This window comes from Triturus cristatus, chromosome 3_1 (assembly GCF_964204655.1).
Source record: "Triturus cristatus chromosome 3_1, aTriCri1.1, whole genome shotgun sequence".
Taxonomy (NCBI): domain Eukaryota; kingdom Metazoa; phylum Chordata; class Amphibia; order Caudata; family Salamandridae; genus Triturus; species Triturus cristatus.
In genome coordinates, this window is record NC_140583.1 from 1108642264 (window position 1) to 1108658154 (window position 15891).

The 15891-nt window shown below is 47.8% G+C and overlaps 1 protein-coding gene across 2 annotated transcripts in view; it reads right to left on the reverse strand.

Annotated features, from left to right (window-relative positions):
* EPB41L5 (erythrocyte membrane protein band 4.1 like 5) overlaps positions 1 to 15891 on the reverse strand; it is an 851839-nt gene that overhangs the window by 522948 nt on the left and 313000 nt on the right. For both annotated transcript variants that reach the window (XM_085645978.1, XM_085645979.1), the window contains exon 6: positions 148 to 192. In XM_085645978.1, the coding sequence (XP_085502104.1) occupies positions 148 to 192 (45 nt within the window). The remainder of the gene's footprint in view (positions 1 to 147; positions 193 to 15891) is intronic.

The window sequence follows — 15891 nt, forward strand, 5'->3', positions numbered from 1 at the left end:
AAAACACTCATTGCTTGAAAATGAAGCAAATCTACATCTTAAATATTCAGGTAAGACAAGCGACCCAGGCATTAATCTAAAAACCAATAGCAGAAAATAAATCACAGAGCAGAAATACGTATGCATAACAGCACAGTAATAACTTACTTGCCACTTAAAATATCTTGCTTCAACTGGAGGACAAACAAATACCTGCAGATAAAGGAAAAAGGTTGAATTATCAGAGTTGAGTGACGAGAGAATTAAAAATCACAAGGAACCATTAACAGTATTAGGTATCAAAACAGGACAAGTTAGGACTTCTAAGTTGTTGTGCCAACATAGCAGTCCAGCAACAAGAGTGAAACACCTAAAAGGAGGTTTGGAGAATAATGGAGCTTGTGTAAGATTTAAAAAAAAAACACAAGCCACTGTACTAAGCTGTAATAAAGGGATTGCAGTATCTGGTGAATAAATCCTGCTATTTAGTGGGCGTATTAAGAACCGTATAAAGCAGTTCTTGTAAATCAGAAAAAAGGGTGTAGACTAGGGCCTGTCTGTAGTGATACTGATATTCTCATTTTTGTTAAAGCTAGCCTTTAAGTTCAAAAGGTCATCCTTAGAAGGCGATTAGGTGGAGGCAAGCACATTTTTAACAAATAAAACCCAAAAGTACAGTATACTAGTTTCGTTTTTTAATATAAAATCATTAGTGACACATACAGCTCAGAGGACTAGGGTTTCCCCATGCAAAGAGATGTTGGCTACAGATGGTCTGCAATAGTCAAGTAAAGGTTCACTACCTATAAAGGTTGTAAGATGGTACAAGGTATGCCTCAACAACGCATGCCTGAACCACGAGGTCTCGACCACGACCACGTCTTTACCGCGCATGCCTTTACCACACAATTTCGTGGTAAAGACATAACTGGTAAAGGGACATGTGTGGAAAAGATCACACCCCTGCCCCCATCCCTGAAAAGTGTCTTTTTCCCCTGACCTGAACCCTAAAACTTTACCCCACGCCCTATAAACTATCCCGACCCCAGCCCGCTTGCCCCGAGATCTAAAAACCGACTCCTACCCCTGTAAACTACCCCGATCCAGCCACTCCGCCTGCAGGCATACAACTGCTGCCCCCAGCCCTAAAAAAGGTCCCTTGTCCCTGCTCTGAGCCCTCAAAAACTACCCGACCCCCCGCCCTGAGCCCTAAAATCCGGCCCCCTGCTCTATAAACAATCCAGAGCCCCCTCGAGCACGAAAAACCAACCCCAGCCCCCCAACACCTAGACCCAGCCCCACTTACCTGATTGTGTCCTCTCCTGATCCTTCCTCTTCCTGCCCACCCATCCCAGCATCTAGACCACGCAGTGCCTTAACCACGCATATGCGTGGTGAAGGCATATGCGTGGTTAAAGCATATGCATGGTAAAGGCAAGCGTGGTTCGGATTGCAGGGAAACGGTATGCATGGCTCAGCCTGCGTTGTTAAGATCGTTTCCTACCTATAAATGTAGCTGAAGCAGCCTTTTGAATACTTCAATGTGTTAACTGATTGCACTCTACTTTGATATTCCTGAATTAGTGTTAACTGTGCCTGTAACTACTTATTGAAAAGTTACTAATAGTGGTCGTTGCATGCCACAATTTTTTTTCCCCACAGTAGATTTTGATAGAATGTTTGAAGTGTGCACGCAAAGTTAGAAGAACCGTGTGGGTTCGCTGTACAGCTATTCTAAGTTATACAACACATATATTTCCCAACACAAATCTAATGTGTAATTCCATGTGCCTCGGGTGACCAAATGTGTTCTGGTCATCCTCTCCAATATCCAAAGCCTTCATGGTGGGTGATAGAAGGATTACCTAAGTATCAGTCTCGCGAGATCAACATCTGTGTTCACAATAACCTAAACAATCTGCCGTTTAAACGGGGCATAACCCCGAACATTGATTGTGTGAAATCTACCAACTATCCCTCCATGGGAGAGCCAGTGTCGTTCAGAAGAGAGGGTGGGTGAGTGGTGGTGGTTAAAGTAGTATGGCTATAGTCACCGTGCTACAGGGTGGGATGTAGGGCAACAGGATCCAGGCAGTGACCACGCATGCTTCTTTGCCGGCTGTTGAGATAAAACATTTCACAAAGACGACTGGCTATTCAAGACCGTAGCCGGTAGTGGGTGCAGGGCCTCAAGGTAGTCGCTTGTTCCTCTTTGCTGCCAATTTGTCTGGCTATATGCCCCATGTGTCCCTCTGTGGTGTCGCTCTGCTTTGTAGCGGAAGCAAGCACCAGGCTGTGCTCTTTGCAGTTGCCCATCTGGAAATGTCCCCAAGCCAGAGAGACATTGAGAGGGGTTGGACTTCCACGCCATTGCTAAGCAACGTTTAGGCAGGATGTCTGGTAAATCTACAACCTTCGTGGTGTATTTGTTCTTGTGTGAGGGGTGTCATTCCCCGCAAGCAGTGTGGGAGGTCCACAGGTATGGCTCGTCCCATAATGACATTCAATGTTGACACTGCCTTAGTCCAGTATCTCGCAATTTCCAGAAAGGTCCACGCCACCTGGTAAAAATCTGCCTCCAGGTAGACACACCACAGGCATTTCGGATCTCGCCCTGGGAAATGCAGTGTAGACGTGAAGGAGTAATCTATGTCTGATGCAAATAATTAAACTGTGTATACTTTAGGCGTGAGTTCCAGGAGACCCTCTGGACATGCTCAACTGCAGTGAACACTGCCTGTATGTGAGCACCTGCCAGATTGAGAGGGCCCATTTATCCCTCAGGGTATGCAGGCTTGGCCGCAGGACTCTAGCAGCGCCCTGTACATCAATGTGATCACTCATCTGCCAGTGCTATGCTCTAGTAATAGTTGCAGTGTTGCAGGTGTAATGTTGTATACGCATGGGCCACATAGGTCTCCCAATCATGGCCGTCAGGGCTTTGTGGGTCAGAAAACGAAACATCAGGTAGAAGAACAGAGAGCCGCTTGCATACCTTAATAAAACTAAGGTGTGGAAATGTCCAGTTTTAAAAGCTGAAACTCACATTTTTTTTTATTCTCAATCTGATTTACCCACTTGAAAAATGACACCATCATCGGGGTAATTTTACCTGTGTACAAATCTCCTCAAAAGGTGGGCGGAGAGTTCTAGAGGAGGCACAACACATTGACAACCTTATGGGTACTCTCACACTTCTGTAAGCCACACTACCCGCATGGATACAGCTGTAGTCTAATTTAGGTGAATGGCAGGAACAAAACCGTATGAGGGTAGGAGCTGAAGGGGATTCAAGCGAACAGTTTTCACAAAAGTATCAAAATTTCATCTTTGGAGAGAGAGGAGAAAAACCAGGTGAAAGCTTTAAGGTTAAAATGAACTCTTTCTTTTCATTGACGCATGTGCAAATGTACAACTACTATATGAGCTCTTCTAAAAAGAGAGCTTTCCATAGTACTATATATGCACATTTCATTTTAAAAAGCACAAGTAAATGTGCACTATGTTGGGTAACGACAGTCACAAAAGAATTTTGTTCTGCGGTAGCCAGTCAATCACAGCACGGCGAATTACCACAATGAACAATGGGGGGGGAGGGGGGTATGAAGCTTCTTAGCTAAATAGAGAACCCTCCATATATAACAAATCAATATAGGACCTCCAGATTAACACCTGCAGATATCTGTATCTTTTAATCGCTTCTCACAGCAAAACACTTTAAATGTTAGTTTCTTTAAATTGAATGAATGGATTTATACGGAGTCAAGCAAAGGCACTTCCTTGTGTAAAGGCTCTACTTTTATTACAATTTTGGTGTAATCCCTTTCAGCCTTTTTTTTCTGCCAAGAAACTTATTGAAGTTAAAAAAAAAAAAAAAAATCTTGTTTACCTTTGGCCACCTTCATTTCCACCCGTTTCACACAGCTGCATGAAACATACCATTTAACCTCTATTCCACCGCACAGAAAATAGGACCGGCGCTCACCAATAGCATTCAGATGCGGGTTTCAAGTGAAACAACTCAGTAGACATCTCCGTGCATTCTTGTCAATGTGGACGATCTCTTGCACTCATTCTAATAAAGGAAAGCTTGAGAACTGCCAATATTTCACTTTCTTAACCCCAGTCTTTCGTTCGTAATGAGCTCCTTGGCGGAGCACAGAAGGGGCTGAGTCCCTAACCTATTTTTGGCATAAAGGCCAGTGCCTTCTTAACTGTTCACCCTGGGTCAATGGCTAGGCAACATCAGACAACCCTTGCAATAACATGCTTTTTGAAGAACATTTAAAAGGCACTGGTCTTTAAATGATATACTGCAAACAAATATGACACTCAGTAACTGCTGTACTCCAACCTAGAGCTCACGTGGAGTGAAACGTATCTGGGGCTGAAAACATGAAAGACAGGAAGAAATTAATAGTGAACAAGTTTTGCTTACCCGGAAGAACTGCAACTTTGCTAAAGATGGACCACATTGACCAGAATGCTTTGAGAGGGCTACTGACTCATATTTCACTTGAAACCCACATGTGGAGGCCATTTCGACTTTCGAGGGCTGCCAGATGGAGATCATTGGAAAACTTACAATACCAAACCAAAATCGGTTTTCACTTATTTTTGTAAACTTTTGTGCACTTGCAAAAGCTTTTCAAAGGAAACTCTGGCCTAACCATAACTACACACTGGCCCTCAGTGTGAAAAATCAATGTATTCCATGGCAGCGAAAATAAATGTGACCAAATAACTTTTATTTGGAACAATTGTACTACTAAACTCACATTCATTATTTATTACAGTGCAAAGTTTATATTTAAGATCATCACACTACAGAAAAATGAACATGAGAAAAATACTTCTTACTGCTTCATGGACTGCCTCTAGACTGCAAGGTCTGCGTGAACAATATCCTCGAAAGTGGTTCACTGTTTGCGATCACTTCTACATACATAGCACTACACATTTTCTGTCATTGTGGGCTATGTCAATTCCCTTCTTGAAGTAGAAAATACAAGAATAACTCCTTAATATCACAGGCTGTTGGCAACTTGTATTTCTACATTAATAATATCATAAACCACTTCCATGTGCTATTGCAGCAGTATATCTTCATAGCTTTTTACTCTTTCTGTACGATCTCAGGAGCCATCGGCTAAACTAACTTGTAAAAGAATGAGAGAAAGATGCTTTTCCTATGGCCAAAAGGTCACATTTTCTAAAATGTTGCATGCATTTAGGGACTGATTGCTACATAAAGTGTGAAATGAGGAAGAGCACATTTTAAATACTTTGAATAACTTATCTGGTGGGACGGCTGTGCCTTTATTCCAATGCAAAACCTATTGTTTGTGTTTTTCATGACTACAACTTTTAAAAAGTTTTGTTAGGCTGTAGAAGTTGATAACTTTCAGCATAACATTTAATGTATGAAAAAAATTCCCAACCCCTGAAATTAAAATTCCACATATGGGTCGAGTGGGGTTCTGAAACTGATTCCCAGAGAGAACGATTTAATTCATGCAGACTTCCTTGAACTGTCAACATAGTTTATCTGTTAAATTGTTTTAAACCCCTAATTTATGCCAAACTACCCAAGATCTTCTGAGCCGGGTCCATTTTTAAAGCAGGAGTCAACAACTCAAGGGACTAAGTGCCCCGTTTTACAACATAATACATTGTGGTAAGTGGTCACTCTTGATCAGCGCCATCTTCTTCCTAGCCGTGCTTTTGAATGATGTCAGAATTAACTTTACTGGCCTTAGTTTGAACACATCTGTTGCACCTCAGTTTAAATGCACTACTCTTGGGACGTAAAAATTCTAGAGATAACCCACGTCCCAGTTCGTATGCCTCAGTTGTTCTTGACTAACTAGTAATAGCTGCCCTAATTTCTATTCTTTCCTTCCACCAGCTGAATGTTTCTACCATGTCTTGTGTAGGACCACTAGGCTGTCAAATTCGCCATGTGATGGCTCAGCAATTCTTGAATTGGAATCATGCGTAAACTTGAACGGGAGACTACTTGAAGGCATGACCTCATGTACAATAATTATACCACCTCCTTCATTGTCGGAGATCTAGTCATTAGGAACAGAAAAATCTTCTTGTTTAAGAGATATACGCCTTATCATTCCTGTCTATAGGTTTGCCTTAAGGTATTTTACCTTCTGCAAGGGTTGTGAAATCCTTTTTTCATGATTACTGTGAAACTAGGCAGAGTTACAGTATTGTTCTTCTCAACTATTCTTCACATTCCACGATTTACCGCTTACTTGACAACTGTATAAACATGGTTACACTTATACAGTATTTACTCTTCGGGTATGTAATGGCAATGGACATAATACCAATTAGTAACATCTTAAATTAGTAGTGTTTCAGGATACTATAAAATGCAGGTACTTTCCAGGAATCAAGCGTTGAAGTGTGCATCCTTCAGATCCACCACTCACATGAAGTTATTATCTTTCTAATAATGTTGGAACATTTTGAATTGTGGTCAACCACAACTTTGGAGTCAAATCCACCCTTTCAGCGGTCACAAGTGGGATTCTAGTAAGCTCTCTTCTGGTACTCCTTGCCCTACTTCACTTTTAAGAACGGATTAGATTGCCCTTGCACCAAAGGTGTCCACTCCTCATTAAATTAACTGGTTTGAGTAATTTTTGCTCCCGATTTTGCCCGACCTTTGGTAAAATGTGACAAATACGTTTGTTTTACTAGAAAGAGAACCGGTCTTTTGCATCTCCATTTAGTTTTCCTCATTGGCTTTCCACCCTTAGAAAGTGTTTGCACAAACTCAGCTTCGAAATGTTTGATATTTATTAAAATCTACAGATACAAAAACGTAAAGACAAACATGTTTGCTTCATTGCTACGAAACTCAGTTATTAGGAACTGTAGACTGGGTGATTTCTGATACCATGTGTGGTGAGATGTTCCTCATCACCTCTGCTAACTAGATTTCTGACACAAAGTATTCTGCTTTTACCTCCCACTACTTTACTTAATTGCTCCCTTGCTTGTCCTCTCCAAGGAATCAAATACTTTTTAGTTCAAAGCCAAACTGACAGCACAGCTGTCTCGTTTGCTTAGGACATCTTTGGGTCATTCGGAAAGCTTCCCTGGGCATGCATTCCGCCCATTGGCTTTGTTGTTTGCATCTCACATTTCTTTGCTTCCAATTTGCTGGCTATATTTTTTTTAGGATGTCCAGCTTCAGTTAGTCCCTTTCGCTGCCCAAACACTATGTATTGTATTCTTCCGCCAGTACTAGATTTCTGTAAACAGGCTTTTAAATCTTGTTCTTATCTTGTCACATTTGTGGTGCATTCAAAAACATTGGCCAACAGTCATACTGTGCCTTCCAAGGAACCTGGTGATTACTTTTCTTTCTCTTTCAAAGTGAGAGGCTTTAAGTGACTTATGCTGGCTAACAGGGGTGTGTTTAAGGAAGGCTGTACGATGTTTTTTTTCTAGCACACAACAAAATGTAAATGCCTGTAAAATAACTGTGCAGATATTTCAGAATATATCAGAATTAGAAAAATACAAGTGAAGCATATTTTTTGATAATCATGAAGTGTGTTGGAAACAAATATTTTAATAAGATCAAAACAAATCAATACACTAGGTAATTATATTTCCACACAGTATTTGTGCGCTGTATACTTTTATCAGTAAAATGGTATGTCTTTGCAAATGTAATGGTCATTTCAGTTGAAGATGTGTTGTCTGTAATGGCAGTGCGTTATCATACTATGCATACTCCACCGTGCACGAGACACTCTCCTTTGCACAGTTTCAGTACTTTGCACCACTGCACTCTACACCAATGCACTATATGGACCACTGCGCACTCTGCCAATCCAGTCTAGGCCACTCCACCGTGCGCCACTCTACCATGAGCCTCTACACTCTGCCCTAAGCCATTGAACTCCAAGCCATTCCTCTCTGCACCACTTAACTCTATGCAACTACACTCTACCCTATGCCACTGCACTCCATGTCACTCTTCTCTGCGCCACTGCCCTCTATGCCATTTCACTCTACTCTATGCCACTATACAATACTCTACAACAATGCACTGTTCCCCACTGCACTCTGCAGTAGCGTAGAGATAGAGCGCTCTAACCCACACTACTCTAAGATGCACCACCGCACTCTGCGCCAATGCACCACGCAATCTGCATCACTGTATGCCACTCAACTGTGCGTCACTCTGGTCAACCGTCACCACTCTGTGCCAACACAATCTGTGCTATACCACTGAACTCCCCGCCATTCATCTCTGCACCACTGCCCTCACCACCACTTCAATCTACACCACTCAACTCTATGAGACTCTACTATACCCTACCCAGTGCACTGTTAATCCCTACACCTTGCCGTGTCGTACAGTGGAGAGACGCAGAGTACTCTGCCCCACTCTACACCATTGCCCTCTGTCACTGCACTCTACACCACTTATTCTACTCTGCGCCATTCTACACCATTGTGCTCTATGTTACTGCACTCTATGACTCTCTATTCTTCTCTGCACCATTGTATTATGCGCATCTGCACTCTATGCCACTCTATTCTACTCTGCACCACTTCACTCTGCGCCACTGCACTCTACTCTGTGCCACTCAACTCTAAGCCACTCTACTGCACTCTACACCAATGCACTCTCCACCACTCATCACTCTACAACACTGCATACTACGCCACTCTACATCACTGCGCTCAGTCACTGCACTCCATAATAGTCTATGCTACTCTACACCACTGCACTCTGCGCCACTCTATTCTACTCTGCCCCACTGCACTCTATTCTGTATCACTCAACTATACACCACTGAATATAGCATGTTACTACGCATGCTATTACATCCCGTTCCATTACAAAGCGGTTGTTACAACGACAGCGTTGATAGAGCGCGATACCTTTACATCACAAGTCATTAGATCGACTTGCTGTAGGGGGCGTGCTGGACTTGAGAATAGTATTGTTAGAAGGTGGTTCTGACACTATGGGCCGCCCGGATTTTTCGCTTTTTGAGCACCTAATTGTTGAGCTTTTACTGTGGGGGAGTCTCATAAGTTGGGACTCGCCCACAGTGAACTCAGGATGTAAGAGACTGCATGGGGATTTTACTGGTGTTCCCCTGGCTTGACCAGGCCACTGCGCAGCAGCTGGAGTAAGGGGCACCGGGCTGGTTACATGCAGACACATGTGTACATGCGTGTGCACACGTGTACAGGCTGCGCAGGGGAGATTCCTAGCGTGCGCAGTCCAGGTGCAGCTACAAAGTGAATGGTGGCAGGACTTATGCAGTATTGGGTGGTGACATGGAATAGGCTTTATACGCTGGAAAGCAACATGCCAGGGAAAGTCAGTGTGTTTTACTGCGTTTTCACTTCATTGTTCCCCTAAGGGAATGTGGGGCCCATGGCTAGATTAACTTCCACAAGGCCTACAGTTTCCAGACACGCACTAAAGTCCATTGTATTGGAGGTGAAAAGAAGTATTCTGCAGAGTCCAAAGTCATATTTGTACTGCTTTTGGGTCGTCCAGAAATGTCATATTTCTCCGAGTCTCTGGCTGGGGTCTGGCCCTGGCAGGTTAGATTAATGCCCTTTCTTCCCTGAGCGAAGATCTTCCCTCAAAGGAAGGGAGATAGGTGGAGCTACAAGCCAATCCATCAACCGCTGTTGGTGGGTGCCAGGCAACAAGCTGAACCCAGGTGAAGGCAGCACTGGGGGAAGGGGAGCATGTGGCCAGAGACACTGGACGACGCCATGTTTGAACAAACCCAGAGGCTGGACAAGAAGGAGGGGGCAGGGACGTGATGTGTTGCTGTTTGATAGGACCAACAGAGACTTCCTGCCAGCCCCCTACTCCACTTTTAAAAAGTGCTTGCACAGGAAGAGAAGCTCTCTCTGGGGTGTGGTTTGCTGAGGCTGAAGGTGCTGGAGCCTGGCGCAATGGGCAGTTGGAAGGAGAGACCACCTGACTGCCCCCAGGACCCTAACAGCACCAGAAGAAGAGCCCAGGACCGGTGCGCAGGAGCAGTGGCCTCTGCGCAGGGAGAAGAGAGGCCACAGAGGAGAGCCAGGCGAAAGGCTGGCGCAGGGAGCCAGTGAAGACAGCACCCTGCTGAATCAGAGACCCCGAGGGCGGAGGAGAGTGTTCCCAGTGGCTGGGGCTGGTAAAGAGGAGCATGAAGCGCCCCATAATGTCTCGCCAGGCACCAAAACGGCAGATTTATGTTGCTGGACCTTCCTGCTAGGGGGTCTGGCTGTATTTACGTAATCCCATGCTTTTACCTGTGATTCCTTTTAAAGTGAAGAGGCGCACTGCAGGAGAAGTGTAGTTGCCAGAAGTACTTCTTTTGAAGGGACTGTAAGTCACATGTGTAAGGAGATGTCATAAGCCAAGTGGGGCTATGTTGTCAGACAGTCCTGCGAGGGTGTCTTGCTGTATATGCGCAATCCTGTGATTTCATCTGTGATGCCTTTAGGGGCTGTAATTGCAATGCATTCAAATGATCAACCAAGGTGATGAGTACTGTCATTCTAAAGTGTGCGTAAACATGGATTCTTGCTGCTTCGCTTAGGTGAAGTCCCCAGACTGCTAGCCCTTAAGATATAGAGGTGCATACTTTATGGTCAGTAGGAGATGCTCAGTCAGGGTCATGTGTCACCAAGGCAGGTTTACCCCTTTTTTTTTTTTTTTTATAAATCTTTTTATTAATTTTGAAAACCAAAAAGCAACATACATTGGCATCACGTTCAGCATTATATCAGCCCGCCATGGGTGCGACAAAGCAGTACAGGCTAGCCTACCAAGACCTTGGTGCCCCCTCATTGTCTTACAACAGTGTCCTTCTTGTCCTGTGGACGAGCGACAGTTAGGCTATTCCTGGTCACTGAGTTCTGAGTCGGAGGCTTCGCTTGGGGGTTCACATATATTTTCTCTATACACATTCCACCCACCCCAAACCTGGGTCCATTTTCTAGGGCAGCCTCTATGCACATACACAGTTTTTTCAACAATCATTGCGGAGTACATGTCCCGGGACCATTGAGCGAGGGTCGGTGATTGCCCCGATCCCCACCTCTGGGCAATATTGCGTTTCGCTAGCATGAGTCCCAGTGTCACCCATAGTTGCGTCACCCTATTAAGGTCTGTAGGTCCCCAGATATTGAGGAGACAGTTCCGAGGCTCAGGGGTCATCGGGACCTTAGTCACCTGTGAGAGTGTGCGCAGTATTCCCTTCCAGTACAAAGTTATAACCGGGCATTCCCAGAGGGTGTGAAAGAGGGTTCCCTCCATCCCGCATTGCCTAAGACATTGGGGGGAGTCCGCTCGCTTCAGTTTAAATAAGAGTGTACGGGTGTAATATGTGCGGTGCAGGATTTTTAATTGGACCAGCCGCAGTTTGGACGATATGCCCACTTCCCTAGGGGAGGAAAGCGCCGCTTGCCAGTCCGCTTCATCAAAGTCCCCCAGTTCTGCCTCCCACCTACCCTTAAGAGTCGCAAAGGGGTCTGGTCGATTGTTTATCATTTTCCGGTATGTTAGGGACGTCGCTCTGTGCGTCAGATGTTCCGTGAGGAGCTGGTCTTCCAGTGGCGACGACTCCGGGAGCCGGGTCCCGGGTGGGACCACCGCCTGAAGCGCGTGACGGATTTGTAAATACCTGAAACGCTCAGTATCAGCCAGGTCATAGTCTTCTTGTAGTTGGGCAAACGTGACCACCTCTCCCTTCTTCCAGAGATCCCCGACCCTGGAGATGCCGATTAGATCCCACTGGTGGAAGCCCTTGGTGGTGCGCAGCACCCCCAGTTGTTTCGTCTCCCATAGAGGAGTGGCCTGGGTCACTCTTCCAGCCCATCCCAGCGTCCGCTGCGCCGCAAACCATATCCGGAGGGTATGTGCCGTGGGCCCCTCTGGGCCCCTGCCCCTCTTGGGGTTGTAGAGCGCTCCCATGACCCCCCCGTCTCCAAGCAGTTGCCTATCCATACGATACGCCGGGTCATCTCTAGGCACATGGAGCCATTGATTTATAACCATAAGTTGCGATGCCCAGTAATAGTCTTATGTCCGGGAGTGCTATACCTCCGTCGTACCACCCACTGGTAAGCTTGTGGAGTGCTATCCGCGGTGCCTTATCCTCCCACAATAAGCTGGTGACCTCCGCATTGACGGCAGCGAAATACGTAGGCGCAACTGGAAAAGGAGTGTTCTGCAGTACGTATAAAAATCTAGGAAGGGCCATCATTTTGAAGAGAGCGGCCCTCCCCAGCAGTGTCAGGGGTAAGGATCGCCAGTGCCGGACGTCACCGCGAAATCTATGTAGGGGCTTCGTTAGATTTTCAGCCACAAATCTATTCCTGTCGGCAGTGACGTAGATTCCTAAATATTTAAATCCATCCTCCGCCACCCGAATCTCACATCCCCGGGGGAGCCGCGGTGGGGAGCCCCGGAGCATATATAGAATAGATTTCTCCCAGTTTATCTCATAGCCAGACACCCTCCCGTACGACGCACAGATGTCCAGTAGGCAAGCGATCGAGCGCTCCGGGGAGGCTAGGTACAGCAGAACGTCGTCCGCATATAGGGATATGCGATCCTCCCACCCCATCGTCCATTTGAGACCCCGGATCACCTGGCACTGCCGCACCCACGCCGCAAGCGGCTCCAGAGCCAGAGCGAAAAGGAGCGAGGAAAGAGGGCACCCCTGGCGCGTCCCTCTCCCCAGTGGGAAGGTGTCCGAAATATGCCCGTTAACTACCTGTGCCAGAGGCTCGGCATACAGAAGTTGGATCCAGGCGCACATCTTGGGACCAAGTCCCATGTGGCGAACCACTGCGAAGAGGAAGGGCCACTCCACCCGGTCGAACGCCATCCTTGCGTCCAATGACAGGATGGCCGCATCTTCCTCTATTGAGGAACTGCATGCAAGAATCCCGTGGAGACGCCGTATATTCAAAGCTGTGTTTCGGTGAGGCATAAATCCCGACTGGTCCGGGTGTATCAGGGTCGAGAGGCAAGGCTGCAGCCTCGACGCCAGCACCTTCGCCAGGATCTTCGCTTCTGCTTTTAACAAAGAAATCGGACGATACAAAGCGCACTCATGCGCGGGCTTGTTGGGTTTCGGGATGGCCACTATGGTAGCTATTCTCTGATCTTGGGGCAGGAGCCCTGTCTCTAGGCTGTCTTTGTACATAGCCAGTAAGTGCGGGACTACGAGAGTGGCGTTCTGCTTATAGAATTCCACCGGGATACCATTTGGCCCCATCGCCTTACCAGCGCGGAGGACAAGTATTGCTAATGTGAGCTCATCAACCGTGAGGTCCGCCTCCAGGTCCTCAGCCTCAGACCGGGTAAGCCTCGGCATCGCGATGTCCCGAAGGAAGGCCTCGTTTTCCGCCACAGTTGACGAGGGCTCCGGCGTATATATCTGTCTGTAGTGGGCCGCAAAAGCCTCCGCTATCTGTCGAGGCTCCAACGTAAAGTCTCCCGAGTCCAGCCTGATTCGCGCCACCCATCGCGCCGCACGTTCCTCTTTTTCAAGCCACGCCAGCAGTTTACCCGCCTTGTCCCCCAGCTCATAAATCGTATGCTGAGTCGCCAACTGCTTAGCTCGAGCGGCCTCCCAGAGATGGGACTTATATGCCTGCTGCGCCATGCTGACTCTATGTGCCGAGTCTTCGTCTACCTGTGCGGCATGGTCCGCCTCCGCCGCACTTACCCCACGCTCAAGCTCTAGCACCGCCAGCCGCTGGGTTCTCTTATGGTCGGCAATCAAAGAGATTGCCTGTCCGCGGAGGACTGTTTTATAGGCCTCCCAGAGCGTCGCCGGGCTCCCCATGGAATCGGCATTTTCAGCGAAGTATCGCTTGGTCGTCGCCCGAAGGGCTTTACTAACTTTAGGGATTTTGAGGTAACCCGGGTGTATTGGGAATATCCTGCGTTTATGGGGGGCGAAGGTGGCAAATGTAATGACCACCGGAGAGTGGTCCGAAATGCCCCTGGGTAGGTGAGACACGTCAGTCAGTCCCTTTAGTCCCATGGGTGATGTGAAAATGTAGTCTATGCGAGAAAGAGTGTTGTGTGCCCCCGAGTGGAATGTATATTGCCTCTCCCCCGGACAGTGCGTTCTCCAGGTGTCTATGAGACCGAGCGCCTCCGTGAATTCTCGCAATTTGGGGGTGGCACTGCCGTGATCTCTGCATGATGACCTATCCAGTGGTGGGTCCATGGTCGCATTAAAGTCCCCGCCCACGATGAGCTCCCCTTGCGGTAACGCCAGCAGGAACTCCCCCAGTGCCCGGAAAGTATCTTGATGTAGTGTCGGGGGGACGTAAACAGTCACAAGATTATACTGTTTCCCTTCCCACTGGCAGGTCAGTGCCGCGAAGCGGCCGTGCTCATCCCTACGGGAGTCAACCATGATCAGGGGGCAGCGTTTGTTGATTAAGATGCCCACCCCTCGGGACCCAGACGTAAACTCGGAGTGTATCGCCATCTTGAATCCCCATCTGTCTAGCGCTTTTGTAGCTGTGCCCACTAGATGTGTCTCCTGCAGGAGTGCCACCGCCGGCCCTTTGCGTTTGAGATACTGTAAAATCAACCCCCTCTTGATCTTATCTCCCAATCCGTTCACATTCCATGACAGAACACTGAAAGAGGGGCTGCGTTGTTGTGTCGGTCCCTCCCCGGCGCTAGCCGTAGCCCCCTGGGCATCTCTTTGTGGGTCCCCTGCCATGCATGATTTTCGTGAGTGTCCGCTGCCCTACACCCCGTCCCCGGTCCATATCGGGCCTATCTTGCAGAAACCGCCAATGAGTAGTTGCTAAACCTAAAACATAACACACATCAATTTTACCAAAATGCCCCTGACCCCCCACCCCCCTCCCTGCCTCACTGCCCAGCGGATTTAAAACTACCCGCCACCCCAACTTAGCAGAGTGCTTAGAACCCATAACTTGCTACTTGCGTATGGGGGGGGGAAGCTGCTCACTGTCCCTCAGCCGATCCCTGCATCTTGTGTTTGTTCATAGCAAAAAAACGGATGTTAGAAGACATTAATGTTCAAGCACAACGGCTCCCCAGCAATGCCCGGATCTTCTGTGACCTCCTTCCGTCACCAATTTCGATCGTTCTCTCGTTGCCTCAGCTCCCCGGTACGCCGGCGGCCTCCTCCGTCCCCGGGTCCTCCAGGTTCTCGGGGGAGCCAGGATGACCGCGAGGGGCGCGCTCCGCTCGGCCCATCGCTCTCGCCGGACGCCACCCCTCCAGCCACTCCGTGGCGTCCTCCGGCGTGACAAAGAACCAGGTGCGCCCCTCAGCTTCCACACGCAGTTTCGCTGGATAAAGCATTGCATATTTAAGTTCTCTAGCGCGCAGTTCCGCCTTGACCGCGAGGAAGTCTCTTCGTTGCCTCGTTACTGTCGCGGTGAAGTCCGGATAGAGGGTAACCCTACAATTGTCCACCCTCAGCAGGGGGGGCGGTACGTGCCGCCTGGAGGATAGCGTCTCTGTCGCGGAAGTTGAAAATGCGGGCCAGGATCGGGCGCGGACGGGCCCCGGGTCTAGGCCTCCCACCAGGCACCCGGTGCGCCCTCTCCACCGAGAAGAATTTAGAGAGCCCACGAGGCTGTAACTGTTCCGTGATGAGTTTTTCCACGAAGAGGTCCAATGCCGGGCCGCGCTCACTCTCCGGCACCCCCACGACGCGCACGTTGTTCCTCCTGGACCTGCCCTCCTGGTCGTCCAGCTTGACCAGTAGCTGCTTTTGTATCAGCTCCAGAGACTGTATCCGCTTCTTACTCTTAGCTGCGTCGGTGGCGAGGATCGCCGTAGTCGCCTCGACCTCGGATAGTCTCGTATTAATTTTGGCAATGTCGGCTCTCAGTAGTGTT